This window comes from Thamnophis sirtalis, unplaced genomic scaffold (genome assembly GCF_051295495.1).
Source record: "Thamnophis sirtalis isolate CommonGarterSnake01/CBP01778 unplaced genomic scaffold, rThaSir2_p1.2 scaffold_5, whole genome shotgun sequence".
Classification (NCBI taxonomy): domain Eukaryota; kingdom Metazoa; phylum Chordata; class Lepidosauria; order Squamata; family Natricidae; genus Thamnophis; species Thamnophis sirtalis.
The window spans coordinates 11906091-11925784 of record NW_028261385.1 but is presented as its reverse complement, the minus strand read 5'-3'; the positions used below and the strand labels follow the sequence as shown (position 1 = coordinate 11925784).

Genomic DNA, 19694 nt, shown 5'->3' with positions numbered 1-19694 from the left:
CTTCAAATAGGATGTTTGTATAAGAAACATCTGTACATTGAGGCACAGCAATAAAATAACGTATTGGAGGTGATTGCTGAAATGAAACATTTGCTTTCCGGCTTTTTGTGGGCTTCCCAACTTTATTGTTGATTTTGTATAGCCAGATCACGTTTTTAGCCATATCATACTTTACAGGAAGCAAATAAGTGAATTTCTCATTCATATTCTCCCAAACAATTCTGTTAATTTAATCTGCAGGAATAGTATTAGTTTTAACATTATGCTTCAAGAGATGTACCAGAGGGTTCCACCACAAATGCACGAACGACAAAAGCGCGCCTGACTAAACTGCGGTGACAAAACCGCGCCGACGAATGAGCGCTGAAGCGCGCCGACAACAGCGCGCCGACATCCTAAACCTAATCCTAAACCTAATCCTAAACCTAATCCTAAACCTAATCCTAAACCTAATCCTAAACCTTACCTTAACTTAAATCGCGCTTCTGTCGGCGCGCTTTTGTCGGCGCGCTGTTGTCGGTGTGCTTTTGACATCACGGTTTTAGCGCCGCGGTTTTGTCGGCACGCTTTTGACGTTCGCGCATTTGTCGGGTCACGGTACCAGAGTGTCACTGTTTGCAAGGTTTTTGTACAGCCTCACGATTCATTTGGGTTTAAATTTCTCCCTCATTATTCCAGATACGATCTTTTCTAACTTCAAATATTTGCTTCCTTTGTACCTCATCCAAAACATGATGAGAAAAGCACAGCAATTCTTGCTTACCTCTGTGCCCCCTTTAAAAGAAGAAGCAAAGCTTTAATCTCTCGGCTTTATTACTACTGTACAGAAGGTTCTTTGCTTTCCTTTAGATGGAAAATAATTGGAGGATTACATAGATGGACTATAACTGTGTGGCGTAAAGTGTAAGGGTAAAAGTTACCCCTATCCAGTCTAGAGGTGGTATTCAGCAGGTTCTGACCAATAGCACTAGCAGTTAGACTTATATACCGCTTCATAGGGCTTTCAGCCCTCTCTAAGCGGTTTACAGAGTCAGCATATTGCCCCCAACAATCCGGGTCCTCATTATACCCACCTTGGAAGGATGGAAGGCTGAGTCAACCCTGAGCCGGTGAGATTTGAACAGCCGAACTGCAGAACTGCAGTCAGCTGAAGTAGCCTGCAGTGCTGCATTTAACCACTGCGCCACCTCGGCTCTCCAGTTTTGGAGAACCGGTAGTGGACATTTTGAGTAGTTTGGAGAACTGGTAAATACAAGCTCTGGCTGGCCCTGCCCCCATCTATTCTCTGCCTCCCAAGTCTCAGCTGATGGGGAGGAAATGAGGATTTTGCAGAATCCTTCCACTGGAGTGGGGAGGGAATGGAGATTTCACAGTATACTTCCCCTGCCACGCTCACCAAACCACGTCCACCAAGCCATGCCACGCCCACCATGCCACACCCACAGAACCGGTAGTAAAAAAAATTGAATCCCACCGCTCATCCAGTTGTATCTGACCTGGGGGGGGGGGGCAGTGCTTATCTCCATTTCCTAGGTGAGCGTTGTCCAAAGAGCTGAGGTGGCGCAGTGGTTAGGGTGCAGTACTGCAGACCACTTCAGCTGACTGTTATCTGCAGTTCAGCGGTTCTAATCTCACCGGCTCAAGGTTGACTCAGCCTTCCATCCTTCCGAGGTGGGTGAAATGAGGACCCAGACTGTGGGGGCAATATGCTGTCTCTGTAAACCACTTAGAGGGGGCTGAAAGCCCTATGAAGCAGTATATAAGTCTAACTGCTATTGCTATGTTCCATGGTCATGTGGTTGGCTTAACTATACACCGAGGCTCACGGAATGCTGTTACCTTCCCACCAAAGTGGTACCTATTTATCTACTTGCTTTCGAATTGCTCGGTGGGCAGGAGCTAGGCAAGGAGCAGGAATCACCCAGTTGTGCAATGCTTGAGTCTCAAAGGGCCAACTTTTCAATCCAGAATCCCATCGGTAGACCAAGGTGGCCCCATATGGCATAATGGCATTGGACTAGAGCAGAGGTGGGCCACTACCGGGCCATGGGCTAATTGCCATTGGCCTGCATGAGTGGCTGGCCGGTGTGCGCAACTCTGCACAGTCCCATTCACACGAGCCTCATCATGGGTGCTTACTGCCCCATTCACGTGAGCGCCGCCACAAATGTTGTGAGCACGAATGCACGCACACATGTGCTTTGCCCTTCCCACACAATCATCCCTTCTTTTCCCCCTTCCTCCATTCCATGTCACAACCAGGAAAAGGTTGGGGAACTCTAGACTGGAGCCTCCAAATATATGTTTAGTGGAAAGCCAAGCACTTTGTGCTTTATTTTATTTTTTTGTTTTCCTTTCCAAGAGAATTTGTGTTGAGGAACTCTGAGGACGAATAAGCCTCTATTAAATATTTATTGAACATCATAGTATTGAATCCTCCTCCTTGGATGATCTCAACCGGACATTGAGATTAAAACCTGTATGTTGGCTTGCTTCTATGATTTAACAGATGACAACCGTGCTCTTAGAACTGACATGTTAAATACATAAATGTTTTAGAATTTCAATACATGCATTTGGTTTGGATATAAAATCCATATGATAACATTCTGGGAATTCTTGGGAGAATTGCATTTCCATCAATGTCATGCTTTTAGAAACTTTGGATCTTTTAAGGAATAATTCAAGACACGTCTCTAAGTCTGCCAGAGAATGCTAGCTAACCTAATTAAGTGCTTGCATGTCCCAGAGGTAATACAATATAATACAACATAATAGCAGAGATGGAAGGGACCTTGGAGGTCTTCTAGTCCAACCCCCTGCCTAGGCAGGAAACCCTATACCGTTCCAGACAAATGGCTATCCAGTTAAATAGTTCTGCTTTCTCCCTGTTGCTTGTCACATTCTTGCCACTTTCTCCCAGCAATGGACCAATGGACCAATTGTTTCCTTAATGTTTTTCTTGCTTTTAACATGTTGGAAGAAGCTTTTTTTTGTTATTTTTTACTTTTGTGGCAAGCCTTTCTTCATTGTGAGCCTTAGCTTTCCGTACTTCATCTTTATAGGCTCGGGCTATTTGCTGATATTCTGCCTTAGTTATGTCCCCCTCTTTCCACTTTTTATACTTGGGGTAGATTCTTGGTCGATGGGTAGAGATTAATTGTACGATCTCTATTTCTTTTCTTTTTTTTACCCACACATATTCTAAATTTCAATTAAATATGACAAGCTTTTGTCCTCTTTTATACTAAAGCATTAATAAATGATGACAAAGAATGTCTGTTGGAAATAGAATAAGAAGGTTCTATTAGCGTATTTGACTCTACCAGTGAGGTCCTAATTTCATTTGGCATGAACCATTTCTGAATAATATTTTTTAACATACACACTGTTTTTGTTCATTAATAGTAATCAAGTATTGCTGAATTCCAAGATATTATCATTAACAGCTAGCTATTAACTTTCATCCCAGGCCATTTATTTTTTATTGAAAATTTTAGAAAAACAAAATTTTTACAAATGTTTCGCTCCCCACCCGCCTTCCCCACTCGAACACCCCCCAAACTTCCCCTCCCACCCCCACTTCCCAGAACCAATACAGGGTATAAATCTTTAACAAAGATATTCTACAATAAACTTAAAGAAACTTAGTATCATCTTTCATTTGAGCTTTAACTCCTCTTTGCTAGGCTAACTCTAAACAGATTATATCATTCCTTGTTTCTTCAGTCCTAAACTATCTGGAATTTCTTAGTCCCATATTTATTTTGCGTATAGTCAATCCATCTTCTCCACTCCAGCTTATATCTCTCATTTGAGTGATCCTTGAGATAGGCTGAAATTTTAGCCATCTCTGCTAGGTTTGTTACTTTTAATGTCTATTCTTGAATAGTAGGCAAATCTTCCTTCTTCCAGTATTGCGCCAACAACAGTCTTGTTGTACATTTTATTTTTGACGCCCTAGCTGTAGAACGAGGGACGCGGTGGCTCAAGAGGCTAAGACGCTGAGCTTGTCGATCGGAAAGGTTGACAGTTTGGTGGTTCGAATCCCTAGTACTGCATAACGGAGTGAGTTCCCGTTACTTGTCCCAGCTTCTGCCAACCCAGCAGTTTGAAAGCAGGTAAAAAATGCAAGTAGAAAAATAGGAACCACCTTTGGTGGGAAGGTAACAGCGTTCCATGCGCCTTCGATGTTTAGTCATGCCAGCCATATGACCACGGAGACGTCTTCAGACAGCGCTGGCTCTTCAGCTTTGAAACAATGAGCACCGCCCCCTAGAGTCGGGAACGACTAGCACGTATGTGCAAGGGGAACGTTTACCTTTATCTTAACAGTAGAACCTCACACTTGTCTTTAAATTTCAGTGTTATTTTAAGCCTGTTAGTCTAATACAGTAACCTAGTTGCCATTCGACAGTTTTCTAGTGCCCAGGTAGTCCTCGACTAATGACCACAGTTGAGCCCAAAATTTCCATAGCTAAACAAGACAGTTTTTAGGTGAGTTTTGCCCCATTTTCATGTCCTTTCTTGCCACAGTTGCTAAGCGAATTGTGGCAGTTCTCAAGCTAGTAAAATGGTTGTTAAGTGAATCTGATTTCCCCTTGACTTTGCTGCCAGAAGGTCACTAAAGGTGGTCATCACATGACCCTGGGATGCAACCATCAAAAACGTGAGTCAATTGCCAAGCATCCGAATTTTGATCATGTGGCCACGGGATGCTGCAACCATCACAAGTGTGAAAAAAGGGTCATAAGTCATTTTTTCCAGAGCTGTTATTACTTCAGTCATTCAACAAAAGGTTGTAAGTTGAGGACCACCTGTATTAGCTATTCTACTCCCTTTGGTGTTGTTTTCAAATTGTGGTAAGCTCTAGCTAATAACTTTCAGTTGCAGCAAATTGCACCTCTGGAGATATCATCCTGGAGGATGAGCAAAACATCTGTCTCATGAAATCGTACACTTTGTACCATTACAACTACTACATTTACACCAAAGGTGGCAACTGGATTTTTTTCGTTTTTTCCTTGAGGCCTTTGTGCTTCCCATCCAAGGAGCTTCTTCAGCTCTTGACTGAATAGCGGGGAGTGGAAGGATGGAGAATGGACCATCCGCCATCTAGTCAGAGCTGAAGAAGCTTCTTGGATGAGAAGCGAAGCATCTTCAAAGAAGCAACAAGAAAGTCCCAGTTGCCTCCCCCCAAAAGCACCTTTGGGACAACCATGACCTGGATGACTGAGAATCTCTACCAGTGGTGGAATTCAGATAATTTAACAACTGGTTCTCTGCCCTAATGACCATCTGGGTAGGTGGGGCTCAGTGGTCATGTGACCGGGTGGGCGTGGCCAACTCAAGGTCACTCAGGTCGATGGGCGGTTGGCCTTAGCTGTGACAATGTAATAAGGGTTAACCGGAGAGGCAGTTTCTGTAAGCAGGTCAGTGAAGATCAGGCTAGAAACAACACCAGAATGTTTCCTTCCTGCCTTCCTTACAGGATTAGCCCTGCAAAGTGGGGAAAAAAACAAAAGGAAATTTCTTCCAACAACCGGCTCTCTCAACTGCTTAGAAAGTTACCAACCGGTTCTCCCGAATAGGTGCGAACTGGCTGAATCCCACCACTGATCTCTACACATTTCTAACAGTTGTACCACTAAAAACAAGCATTACAATGAGGAAAAATTATTCTTATTTTTGTGATAAGTTCTTAATTTGAGCTTTTTTTTTCTTTCTTTTTTTTTTTTGAAGGAAGATTTGGGGATTTCTGATTTTGGTGCTCTGCATTGTGGTTTTATAACTCTTTGTTTTTATAGTACTTTGTATGTACTGGTATTGGGATGCAGTGGCTCAGTGGCTAAGACGCTGAATTTGTTGAACAGAAGGGTCGGCAATTCATTGGTCCGAATCCCTAGCGCCGCCTAACGGGGTGAGCTCCCGTTCCTTGTCCCAGCTTCTGCCAACCTAGCAGTTTGAAAGCACGTAAAAAATGCAAGTAGAAAAATAGGAACCACCTTTGGTGGGACAGTAACAGCGTTCCATGCGCCTTTGGCATTGAGTCATGCCGGCCACATGACCACAGAGACGTCTTCAGACAGTGCTGGCTCTTCGGCTTTGAAACGGAGATGAGCACCGCCCCCTAGAGTCGGGAACAACTAGCACATATGTGCAAGGGGAACCTTTACCTTACTGAAACTTAATTTGGATATTTTTTTTCTTTTTGAGCAAGATTCTTGGGATTTCTTATTTAGGGCTCTGCGTTGTGGTTTTATAACTCTTGTTTTTATAGCCCTTGGTATGTACCAGTATTTCCAGATGTACTTTAGGTGACGATGTTCTTGTATTTTCACTTCCCTCAATCTGTTTGCAGGCTTTTCATCAATGACATGAAACCTTAAAAACTGAAGACTGGGTTAATGAGAAGATGGGAGCAGCAAGCAGCAGCATTCATGACCTCCCAGAAAATGAATATTTAAAGAAACTGTCAGGACGAGAAGCCATCTCTGAGAATGACCCGTTTTGGAATCAGTTGCTTTCTTTTAGCTTTACTATCCCAACAAACAGGTAAGTGTTATACAAGTGTACATTCAACAATAATATTTAATAGTGACAGCAGAACGCCTAGATTCTGTAATACTGTTGTGCCATAGAGCAGGGGTCTTCGACCTTGGCAATTTTAAGACTTGTGGACTTCAATTCCCAGAGTTCCTCAGCCAACTTTGCTTGGCTGGCTGAGGAATTCTGGGACTTGAAGTCCACAAGTCTTAAAATTGCCAAGAGTGGAGACCCCTGCCATAGAGTGTCATCCTTGTTAACTCTGAAGACTCTTTTTGACTTACAACCACAACTGAGCCCAAATTTTCTGTTGCTAAGCAAGACAACGTTAAGTTAGTCTTGCCCCATTTTACGACCCTTATGCCACAGTTGTTAAGTGAAGCACTGCAGTTGTGAAGTGGATCTTGCAATTGTTAAGCAAATCTGGCCTTCCCCACCCCCCAATTGACTTTACTTGTCAGAAACGAGCTAACAGGATTAATACTGATACATGACCCCAGGACTGTACAACTGTCATAAGTACATGCCAGTTGCCAAGTGCCTAAATTTGGGTTACATGGCCATGGATATGCCGCAATGGTCATAAGTGTGAAAACTGGTTGTAAGTCACTTTTTTCCATGCCAATGTAACTTCAAACGATCACTAAAAGAATAGTTGTAAATTGAGGATTATTCTGTAATGGAACTCTCAATTATTTAACTTGGAATCCAGTGCTACCTTGAAACTCATCGTTAATTGCTTCCAGGAGACATGAGGAGTACCAAACATAATAAGTGCCAAACATGTTTTTCCCATAAGGAATTGTTCTGACCGAGGCTTCCCAAGAGACTGAAGCAAACTCCTTGTCCCGACAAAAAACTCCTTTATTAATTTACTGTGAATTCTACTCATTCGCATCCAGCAAAGTCTTTCGAGGGAGGGTTTAGAGTCACAGACCTTATCTGGCAAGGAGTCTCAGAGAGTCACAAACTAATTAAGTGAACTAATTGTCTCTTGCAAACTCCACTCCCCTTTCGCTCCTCTTTTATTTCATCTGGGAGGGGCCATTCATCGTCCACCTGTGGCCTTACCCCCAAGTCGACCCCTGTTCTTTAGCTGTTCCCTTTGTCTGGCAACTCTGTGCATGCACACACTGGGAACAGGCTCCAGCTGTTCGTCTGCCTCACTGATGTCTGACTCCGAAGGCAGCTGATAACTGTCAGATGGCTCTGGCCCCCTCTCTGCCTCCGACATAGAGCCCTCATCAGAGCCTTCCCCAGATTCCAGGACTGACACATGTTATTCCTCCAATCTCCTCACTGTCTGAATCTGTTGCCATTTTCGCTGGCCGCTGGTGGGCCACAACAGAAATAATGTAGTGTGTCCCAAGGCAGCTGACACCCAAAAGTTCTTGTGCGTTGAGTACCAAACAAACGATGAGTAGCAGGACCAAATGCTCACGTCAAAATGCATTGAATACCAAATTTGATGAGTTTCAAGGCAGTTGAGTACCAAGCAACCATTGTTAGTTGAATTTGACTGACATTAGAGCAAGCATTGGCTGGTTTTCTTGGGGATTCTAGAGGGTCTCTTCTACACAAGGTCTCTAGTGACTTTCTTCAGTCCAGAAAATGACAGTCAGTCAAGTAGGTGAGACTACAAGAATTGCCATTACAGGTAGTTCTCGACTTACGTTCACTTAGTGACCGTTCCAAGTTACAACGGCGCTGAAAAAAGTGACTTATAACCACGTTTCACACTTACGACTGTTGCAGCATCCCCATGGTCACGTGATTTACATTCGGATGCTTGACAACTGACTCAGATTTATGACGGTTGTAGTGGCCCGGAGTCATGCGTTCCCCTTTTGCGGCCTTCTGACCAGCAAAGTCAATGGGGGAAACCAACAGCTAATTTAACAACTGCAGGGATTCACTTAACAAATGTGGTGAGAAAAGTTGGGAAATGGAGCAAACTCGCTCGTGACCCGTCAAAAGCGCGGACGGCAAAAGCGCGATCGACAAAATCGCGCCTTTGACGTCATCACAGCGCGACGAAAAAGATTGAAAAATTCAAATAAAAATTAATAAAAATTAAATTAAAGCAAGCCGATTCACATAAAGGTAAGGGTTAGGTTTAGGGTTAGGGTTAGGGTTAGGTTAAGGGTTAGGGTTAGCTTTAGAGCGTTAGCGTTAGGGTTAGGTTAAGGGTTAGCGTTAGGTTTTTCGTTACTTTAACGGTTAGGTTTAGGGTTAGGTTTAGGGTTAGGTTAAGAGTTAGGTTTAGGGTTAGGTTTAGGGTTAGGTTTGGGGGGCTTAGGGTAAGGTTTTCGCTTTATTTTTACATTTTTCGAACTTTTCCGTCGCGCTGTGATGATGTCACAGCGCGCTTTTGTCCAGCGCGATTTTGTCCTACGCGCTTTTGTGGTGGAACCAAACTCGCTTACCACATTTCTCACTTAACAACATAAATGTTGGTCTCAATGGTGGTCCTAAGTTGAGGCCTACCTGTAGTGCATTTCCCTGCAACAACAGACCATACGGCTTCCTTTTACAATCCCTGTCTTTGCATTAAATTATAATATATTATTATAATTATATGTAATTATTATATATTTTCGGAGTATAAGACGCACCTTTTTACCCACTACGAGAGCGTGGAAATGCTGGTGTGTCTTATACACCGAATACAGCCATTTTTGGCCTCCTGAAGCCCCGCCCCCACATCCCATTTTTTCAAAAAACGGGTCATTTTTCACTGAGGTCTTTTTGCTGTTCCTCGGCCCCCAGCAGCACTCTGCAGGCTTCAGCATACCGTAGGGCTGGGGCAAGGCAAAAATGCCTGTTTTTGCAAAAAAACAGGCAAAAAATGTACCGTTTTTTGCAAAAATTGAAGTTTTTTTGTGTTGCCTCAGCCCTGCTGAAACTTGCAGAGTGCTCCTGGGGGCTGAGGGATGGCAAAAACTTTTTTTCTTACTTACCTCTTCGAAATGTTGGTGCATCTTATACACTGGTGCGTCTTATTGTCTGAAAAATGTGGTATTTATTTTCCTTCCTTGCTCGTAATACTAGAACCCAGATCCATCCGATGAATGGTTGGTTTGTGGACTGACAAAAGGAAGGATTTCTTGCACAGTGAGCCTCCGAACTTCCCAGTTCAAAATCATTCTATGTTATCACTGACGTGTATAACAGAGATGTTGATTAAATGACAGCCTGCAGATCGTGGGTTTCTTGGAAGCAAGCCTGCAGCTCTCTTTCAAATACTTCCTCCTCCCCATTTTAGGATGCCAGCTGTGTTTTTTAAGTGGTAAATATGAGTAGTCCTTGACTTATGACCAGTCGCTTAGGGACTGAAGTTATGATGGGTCATGAAAACCTGAATTTGAAGTTCCGATATCCGGGCTCCCTCCCCTGCAGTCACATGACTACATCTGGGGCATTTGGCAACTGACTCACATTTATGGCTGCTTGTAGTGTCTTGCGGTCATATCAGAGGTGGTATTCAGCCAGTTTGCTCCGGTTTGGGTGAACCAGTAGCGGTGGCTGCGGGAGACTCCGCCCACCCACCTCGGTGTAATGCACAAGCACTGCACATGCGCAGAAGGTGGTGCATATGCGCCAATGAGCGCGCACTCACATTTGTGGCTGATAGGGAAGGTAAGTGAATCCCATTGTTGGTTCATATGACCACAATTTACAACATTTTCACTAGAAACTGGCATATTGTTTTTTTTAATAACCCTAACTGCTTAATGGTGGCAATGTTCAGTTTGTGAGTGTCTGATTTGCTTAATGACAGTCATAAACTCAGGCACAATTACGTACTAATCCACTTTAAGATGGTCTTATCACTTACGACAAAAAATGGGAGTTCAGTTGCAGTCTGGAGGACTACCTTAAAACTCAATCCTTTTAGATCTTTCCCTGCCTATATACTAGAATTATTTCTTCTCATTTTGGGGTCGTTACTTTTTAAAACGTGTGTGGTTAATGTTACTGTACTATTTGCTCTTAATTCTGATTGTTCCTGCTTCTCTGATATGGGCAGCTTTCGTCCTATTTCTTAATCTTATTATACTGTGAACAAACAAATATATTCAGTGTCAGCACCTCTCAGTGCTCAATATAGAATAGAATTATTTATTGGCCAAGCGTGATTGGACACACAAGGAATTTGTCTTTGGTGCAGATGCTCTCACTGTACATAAAAAGACAAGATACATTCTTCAAGAATCATAAGGTACAGCACTTAATGATAATGATAGGGTACAAATAAGCAATCAGGAAACAATATTAATATAAATCGTAAGGATACAAGCAACAAAGTCACAGTCATACAGTCATAAGTGGGAGGAGATGGGTGATAGGAACGATGAGAAGACTAATAGTAATAGTAATGCAGCTTTAGTGGTTTGATAGTGTTGAGGGAATTATTTGTTTAGCAGAGGGATGGCGTTTGGGGGAAAAACTCTCCTTTTGTCTAGTTGTCTTGGTGTGCAGTGCCCTATAGCAGTGTTTTTCAACCTTTTTTGTGCAAAGGCACACTTTTTTCATGAAAAAAATCACGAGGCACACCACCATTAGAAAATGTTAAAAAAAATTAACTCTGTGCCTATATTGACTATATATAAGGTGTTTTTCCCACGGCACACCTTACACTATGTCACGGCACACTAGTGTGCCGCGGCACAGTGGTTGAAAAACACTGCCCTATAGTGTCATTTTGAGGGTAGGAGTTGAAACAATGTATGTCTAAGGTGCAATGGGTCTGTAAATATTTTCACGGTTCCACCACAAATGCGCGTATGATAAAAGCGTGTGTGACTAAAGCGCGGTGACAAAACCGCGCCATCAAAACAGCGGAGACGAATGAGCGCTGAAGCGCGCCGACAACAGCGCGCCGACAGAAGCGCGCTGTAACATAACCCTAAACCTAACCCTAAACCTTACCTTAACTTAAATCGCGCTTCTGTCGGCGCGCTGTTGTCGGCGCGCTTTTGACATCACGGTTTTATCGCTGCGGTTTTGTCGGCCGCTTTTGACGTTCGCGGTTATGTCGTGCCACGTATTTTCACGGCTCTCTTTATGTGTGTTTATATTTGTTTAACAGTGCTTTTTATATTGTAATTATATATATTGTGATTAAATATAACTTGAGAATCAAAAAGGGCCAGAAAAATGTCTTGAACCACTAGATGGTGCTGATGGATGGTAGCTGAGTAATTTAGTTTTGGAGTGGGTGTTACAATGGCGCAGTTAGGATACTTCAAACATAAATTGTTTCCTTAATGAAATACCAGTTGCCGAGAATTGCAGTTGTATATACTATGTGTATGTTTTGCTGTTGTACTCAAGCTGGGATATTTTCTCGGCGCACACATTTCTAATGAAATAGATACAGACCCTCTTTCTTATCTCTTCTAAATCCTTCTGGATTGAGAACCAGCCCTGCTGTGCAATCTGAATGGTTTCTAAATCCATTCCGCGGGCAGATCACTGGTTTGTCCTCACCTGAAAGTGTTACAGGGAGCAGAGAGAAGGATGGGAAGGTGGGGTTTGTTTACCTGGCACTAAACCGGGAGTAAGCATTCAACCTGGGAACTGGGTATGTCTAGTTTGATGAAAAGAAGGACTAGGGGAGACATGACAGCAGTGTTCCAATATCTCAGGGGCTGCCACAAAGAAGAGGGAGTCAAACTATTCTCCAAAGCACCTGAAGGCAGGACAAGAAACAGTAGATGGAAATTAATCAAGGAAAGAAGCAACCTAGAACTAAGGGGAAATTTCCTGACAGTTAAAAACAATTAATCAGTGGAACAACCTGCCTCCAGAAGTTGTGAATTCTCCAACACTGGAAGTTTTTAAGAAGATGTTGGATAGCCATTTAGCTGAAGTGATGTAGGGTTTCCTTCCTAAGCAGGGGGTTGGACTAGAAGACCTCCAGGGTCCCTCCCAACTCTTTTATTCTATTCTATTGCATTCTAACCTGAGATTCTAAGGACTTTTTTCATTGCATGCTTTTGAGATTGCAACAACCCACCAGACAGAAATGGGTGCCTAATCTCCCATTGTTTTTCATTGGGTGGGGGCTTGGATGGGGGATAAGATAAGCCTTCCTCTTCTGCCATCTCCATACAGACTTTGAGAGGGTTACATGTTGCAACTGCATTTGCAAGAGTCCTAGCTGCTTCCTGAACGAAGTGGACCCTCTGGATCAGCGATCACCAACTTGTGGTCCATGGACCATTTGTGGTCTGTGAGAAAATTTTGGTGGTCCGCAGAAAAATTATTTGTATTTTTTACATTACATTAAATTAGGGGTCGTCAAATTATGGCCCCTGGACCAGATATGTGCATTGAATGTTTGTTTTGCTGCATAGAGTCTTCCCCTCCAGGGTTTTTTTTTGTAGGGGTCGGGGGGGGGGAGAAATTCCGACGGGGTCTGCTTCAGCCTCCTGGTAGGGGGCTTTGGGCAAAAGCTGGAGGGATGTGCTGCTGGTGGCAAAGAGCCAGAAGGCCTTGTTCCAGTGGAACTGCATCATGGCCTGGAACTGGCTGATCATCTCAGCCCAGTGAGCCTTCAGGAGCCGGTACCTGGCCTTGTCCTCCCGCAGGTCTTCCGGCTGCTTGGAAAGCCTATGCTCATAGTCCTCAGTGAGGTGCTTCTGCTGAGCCTCCTTCTCGGTCAGATCCAAGTTGAACTGAGCTGTTTTTCCAACCCTTTCTCCCGGTGGCTGCTTAGCTCCAGCAACTGTTTCCTGTTGGAGCCTTAAGGAGCCCGGGGAGGGGGGCAGGCGAGGAGTGGCTGGGAAGGAAGTGGTGAATAGAGGCCGGCAAGTCGCCCATCGATTTGAATGACATCAAGTTAGCTATGCCCACCCAGTTACATGACCACCTAGCCAGTCATTAAGCAGATCATATTAGTGGTCGTGGGATTTAAAATTATGAATTTAGGGTTCCACCACAAAACCGCGGTAGACTAAAGCGCGCTCGCCGAAAGTGCGTACCTGATGTCATCACAGCACGACGAAAACATCACGCTGTGAGCGGTAAAGTTAAAATTAACGCGAAAACCTTACCCTAACCCCCCCAAACCTAACCCTAAATCTAACCCTAAACCTAACCCTTAACCTAACCCTTAACCTAACCCTAAACCTAGCCCTTAACCTAACGCTAAACCTAACGCTAACCCTTAACCTAACCTTAAACCTAACCCTAACGCTTAACGTAACCCTAAACCTAACCCTTAACCTAACCCTAAACCTAAACCTAACCCTTACCTTTACGTGAATCGGCTTGCTTTAAAAGCGCTTTTTAAAGCGCCCTTTTTTCTCCGCGGTCGTATTTGTCGCGCTGCTGATGACGTCAGGTACGCGCTTTAATCGGGCGCGCTTTAGTGGACCGCGGTTTTGTCGTGCCACGGAATTTAGTGGTGCCTGAGGTCCAAAAGGTTGGTGATCCCTGCTCTGGATACCAAAAAGTTGCTCATCCAGTGCAGGAATCAGGGCTTGGCATTCCACCTGGATCACTCTGTTTTGTTATTCTGTCTTCCTGAATTTTTCCAAGGTATCGCTATAAGTGATTATATTTATCAGGCTACATGATGCATTGCATGTATGGGAACCGTTCTTGTTAAGTGAGTTTGTTTAAACAGTAATGGTTTCCCTACATAATCCTAAGATTAACCCAAGTCTTCTTGACCATAAACAAACTTTCCTTAGCGCCTCTCGGGGATATCAGGCCTTAAAACGGCAATTATTCATTCGTGTGTTCATTGTTTAGATTAGTCTTCTGCCTACTCTGCATTTTATTTTTAATTCAAGTCACACTGTTTTTTTGTCTTGGGTGAGTAATAATCAGTCGATAATAAGTTGACCAAATGAGTTGCCCAATATATATTAAAGAGGGTGAGATAGAAATATAATGCAATAATAATTGTTCTGACCTCGGCTTCCCCAAAAAGCACAAGGCAGAGAGTCCTGGTCCCGACAAAACCCCTTTTATTAAACAAATGTGAATTCCTCTCATTCACATTTAGCAAAGGCCTGGCAAGCAGTCTTTCAAAGGAGAATTTATGACAACAGACCTTATTGGAAAGCTGCCATGTAAATATTTTCCAAAGGAAGTGCTGTGCAAGGAAAAAACTGGGCACAGCGTCTCTGAGATTCACGGACAGATCTTCCCACTCCTGAAACAAACAAAGGAACAAATTATTTCCTACAAAAGCCCCCTCCCCATTTGCTCCTCTTTTATTTCCTATGGGAGGAGCCATTCGCCCTCCACCTGTGGCTTTACTCCCCAAGTCGACCCTGATTTCTGAGCTGTTTTTTTCTTCTGGCAGCCCTGCGCATGCGCACACTGGGAACAGACTCCAACTGTTCCTCTGCCTCACTGCTGTCTAGCTCTGAAGGCCGCTGATAACTGCCAGACGGCCTTGGTCCCCTCTCTGCCTCCAACCCAGAGCCCTTGTCTGAGCCTTCCTCAGCCTCCAGAACTGGCCCATGTTCCTCCCCAACCTCCTCACTGTCCAACTCTGCTGCCAGCTCCGCTGGCCACTGGTGGGCCACAACAATAATGTTTTTACACAGTCTGCTTTATATGAATCAATATAATAGAAGCAGGATAATATCTTCATTTTTCCATCCATCCATCCATCCATCCATCCATCCAACTTGTATGCCGTTCATCTCTGCAAGGGCAACTCGGCCCATTCATGGTATCATGGATGCAGCTGAAGGAATGAATTTCTTCCATCTACCTGTATTTTCTGACCATCCAATTCTGTTTTAGAGGGATGAAGTGTGTGAATAGGGATACACTTAGAAGACACACACAAAAAAACCCCAGGTTCCCTTACAACAGTAAAACTGTGCTTATATAGGATTGATGGATTTTTTTTTTTAAAGGGCTAAGTTGCTGATAAGAACAAGTTGTCTTGTGGCGAATCCATTTTTTAGGTATGAATTGATTGACCGTGTCAAGATACCATAATTTCACAACCGGAAACTATTAGGATTCATTTAATTCCCACCTGCCATTTAAGTATCCTGGAAGAGAACGTTTCCTCCAAGTAACTAACGGAGGAACTTTTCCTCCCAAGAACTTAACCTCGAGGTAACTCCAAGTATTCAGTGACGGTGGGGAGATTACCTCCCAGCCTCTTGTGCTTTACTTTTATGAAAGTAGCATACCTGTTTTAATATAGAATTGCATTTTAAAAAACCATGTAGGTAGGATGAAAGACAGAATCTGGGCGGGGGGGGGGGAGAGGTGGTGGCAAGAGAGAAATCAGGCTGGAATCTGGTTTCAATAAATGGCCTAAATTTGGATGGATGGAAGGATGAATAAATGAATGAAGGGAGTAAATCTGGGGTGTCAAACTCAAGGCCCGTGGACCACATTCAGCCCGTGATGTAGTCGCATCCAGCCCATGGGGCTGTCCTGGAGATGTGGAGACTCTAGAAAGAGTGAAGAGAAGAGCAACAAGGATGATTAGGGGACTGGAGACTAAAACATTTGAAGAACGGTTGCAGGAACTGGGTATGTCTAGTTTAATGAAAAGAAGGACTAGGGGAGACATGATAGCAGTGTTCCAATATCTCAGGGGTTGCCACAAAGAAGAGGGAGTCAAACTATTCTCCAAAGCACCTGAGTGTAGAACAAGAAGCAATGGGTGGAAACTAATCAAGGACAAAAGCAACTTAGAACTGAGGAGAAATTTCCTGACAGTGAGAACAATTAATCAGTGGAACAACTTGCCTCCAGAAGTTGTGAATGCCCCAACACTGGAAGTCTTTAAGAAGATGTTGGAAAGCCATTTGTCTGAAACTGTATAGGGTTTCCTGCCTAGGCAGGGGGCTGGACTAGAAGACCTCCGGGGTGCCTTCCAACTCTGCTATTGTATTGTATTGTATGTATCACTTTGGCCCGGTCTACCCATGTCGCTTCAGCCCAGTGCACCCAATGCGAAGAGGAAACTTTGGGCCAGCGTGACTTCAGTCTGGTCTACCCAATGCAAAAAGGAAACATGCTGACAGTTTGGGGAGTGGTATCCAACTTGCCATGTCCACCCAGTCGGCCATGCACAGTGAGTGGCATCAAGCTGGCCACCCCCACCCAGTTAGCCATGCACAGTGAGTGGCATCAAGCTGGCCACGCCCATCCAGTCGGCCATGCACAGTGAGTGGCATCAAGCTGGCCACGCCCATCCAGTCGGCCATGCACAGTGAGTAGCATCAAGCTGGCCATGCCCACCCAGTTGGCCATGTCCATCCGGCCCACAAGGTCAACTACAGCCCTGATGTGGCCTTCAATGAAATTGAGTTTAACACCCCTGGTCTAAACCTAAGTCTTCTTGACTCTTATCAAGCACCAATTTAGTGCTGGCTGTTAGTTGATCGATTATTTGTGTGTATGAGTATGAACAATAAATCAGCTTAACTAGAGCTTCACATGTGGCCCTGATTCTTTGTGCCCGGTTTCTGATTACCATGTACACAGAGCTCAGCTTATTTACCCTCTTTAGTGGTGACGTTTTCTGCCCTACCTGCTCTTCTGATGCTACCTGTGCTTAATTTGTGATCTTTATTGAAGTATCTTTATCTCTATCCTGCTTTTTCCAGTGGTGGGATTCAGTCAGTTGGCACTTATTCGGGAGAACCGGTTATTGGAAGAAATCTTCTTTTGTTTTTTCCCACTTTACAGGGCTAATCCTGTAAGGAAGGCAGGAAACATTCTGGTGCTGTTTCTAGCCTGATCTTTATTGCCCTGCTTGCAGAAACTGCCTCTCTAGTTAACCCTTCTTACATTGGAACAGCTAAGGCAAAGCGCCCATCGACCTGAGTGACCTTGAGGTGGCCACGCCCACCCGGTCACATGACCACCAAGCCACACCTACCCAATTGGTCATCAGGGCAGAGAACCGGTTGTTAAATTATTTGAACCCCACCACTGGCTATTTCCTCATGTTAACATTGCATGAAGGGTGGGAGGAAAGACTCCTTGGGTCTTGATTACTTCTGTGGCATTCAGGTAGTCCTCGACTTACAACAGTTTGTTTAGTGACCGTTCAAAGTTACAACGGCACCGAAAAATGTGGTTTAGGACACATTTTTATGTCCTTTGCAGCCTTTCCCCCCATGATCACGTGAAATTCCGGCACTTGACAGCTGATTCATATTTATGACCGTCAACAGTGTCCCAAGGTCATGTGGATACCCTTTTGCGAACTTCTGACCACGGGGAAGCCAGATTCACTTGACAAGCAGGTTACTAAGTCGTCCACTGCAGCGATTCACTTAACAACTGTGGCAAGAAAAGTCGTAAAATGGGGCAAAACTCACTTAACAAAGGTTTCAACAGAAACATTAACAGCAGAGAATTTGGGCTCAATTGTGGTTGTTAAGTGGAGGACTACCGGTACTTGCTCTTACACATGGGTGTATTGTTTTTGTTGCTGGAAAGTATCAAATCTAAAGCTGAATTTGCTTTTTTTTTAAAAAAAAAAACATACAATATACTTCCCTGAATGCATTCTGTTTCACTTTGTTCTTTCCCCCTGGGTTTTTACAAAAGGTTGGTCGAAGAACAGGACGTCTGACCCCTTAATGGAAAATCTTAAAAATAGCTAACTTTCATGTTGCTTTAATACAGGGTTTTTTTAAAAGAAAGGGAATGCGATAAATTACTGGGAGGTTTTGCGCATTTCATTGTTTGTTTCCTGTGGATAGTTTATAATATAGTCTGTCTAATTTCATAATATGACTGGAGGGAATGGGGCAATTATTTTGTATGTGTGTGAAGGATCACAAGGAAGGTATAATTAAAGCACTATAATATCCATGGAAGTTACTTTTGAAGACTCATTTAAGGCTAAAAGATAAAAGGTAAAGGTTCCCCTTGTACATATGTGTTAGTTGTTCCCGACTCTAGGGGGCGATGCTCATCTCCGTTTTAAAGCTGAAGAGCCAGCGCTGTCCGAAGACGTCTCCGTGGTCATGTGGCCGGCATGACTCAACGCCAAAGGCACATGGAACGCTGTTACCTTCCCACCAAAGGGGGTTCCTATTTTTCTACTTGCATTTTTACATGCTTTCGAACTGCTAGGTTGGCAGAAGGTGGGACAAGTAACGGGAGCTCACTCTGTTACGTGGTGCTAGGGATTTGTACCACCAAACGGCCGACCTTTCTGATCGATAAGCTCAGCGTCTTACCCACTGAGCCACCGCGTCCCTCATAAAAAAGATAAGACTAGGATTAAGAATGAGTTGGGGTATTTAGCTTATTTTTGCATGCAAATTACATAATAAATGTCCCTTCCTAAGGGGAATTGTATAAAGCAGTATTTCTCAACCTTGGCAGCTTTAGTGTGGGTGGACTTTTAACTCCCAGAATTCCCCAGCCGGTGTAGTGTTGAAGTCCACCCATCTTAAAAGCTGCCAAAGTTGAGAAACACTGACGTACAGCAAAATGATAAATATTTATGTTCAGTATCTTTTTCCCCCCTGTGATGATGTCTGTGTCTTGTTTTAAAAGAACTGATACTGTGCGGACAGTTGCTGCACTTTTAGATATCTTCAGACTGCTTGGGTGGTTCTTGGCTGGGCTCTGGATTTGTGCAGAGGTCACAGGGAGTTCAAGTGTGACTTTTGGACAAAAAGATTCAAAACTATTTCCTTTACGACAGTCCACAGATAATAGCAAAGTTTGTTGTGCCTACTTATCTTGGGAGACAGAAGTGATTGACTAGCTGTGGACGAGGAAATGGATTTTTCCTGCCTTGATAGTGGGAGATGGCCGAAGGCAATTTTTTTTTCTGCCCCTTGAACTGAAAAAGCTTAATAGGAAGGAGTGGTCCCAGCCTTGTAATACTCGAAACGAACCAGCACAAGGCTTTTGAGATGAGGAGGGGATAAGAGAACATAACAGAATGACAGAGTTGGAAGAGACCTTGGAGGTCTTCTAGTCCAGTGTTTCTCAACCTTGGCCACTTGAAGATGTCTGGACTTCAACTCCCAGAATTCCCCAGCCAGCATTTGCTTCAAGTGGCCAAGGTTGAGAAACACTGTTCTAGTCCAACCCCAGCTCAAGCATGAAACTCTATAGCCGTGATGGCGAACCTATGGCACGTGTGCCACAGGTGGCACGCGGAGCCATTTGTCAGGAAG

General features: G+C 43.9%; 1 protein-coding gene across 2 annotated transcripts in view; it reads left to right on the top strand.

Annotated features, from left to right (window-relative positions):
• Window positions 1–19694, top strand: part of DYM (dymeclin) — a 273814-nt gene that overhangs the window by 19471 nt on the left and 234649 nt on the right. For both annotated transcript variants that reach the window (XM_087715316.1, XM_087715317.1), the window contains exon 3: window positions 6362–6555. In XM_087715316.1, the coding sequence (XP_087571442.1) occupies window positions 6416–6555 (140 nt within the window). In that variant the 5' untranslated portion in view covers window positions 6362–6415. The remainder of the gene's footprint in view (window positions 1–6361; window positions 6556–19694) is intronic.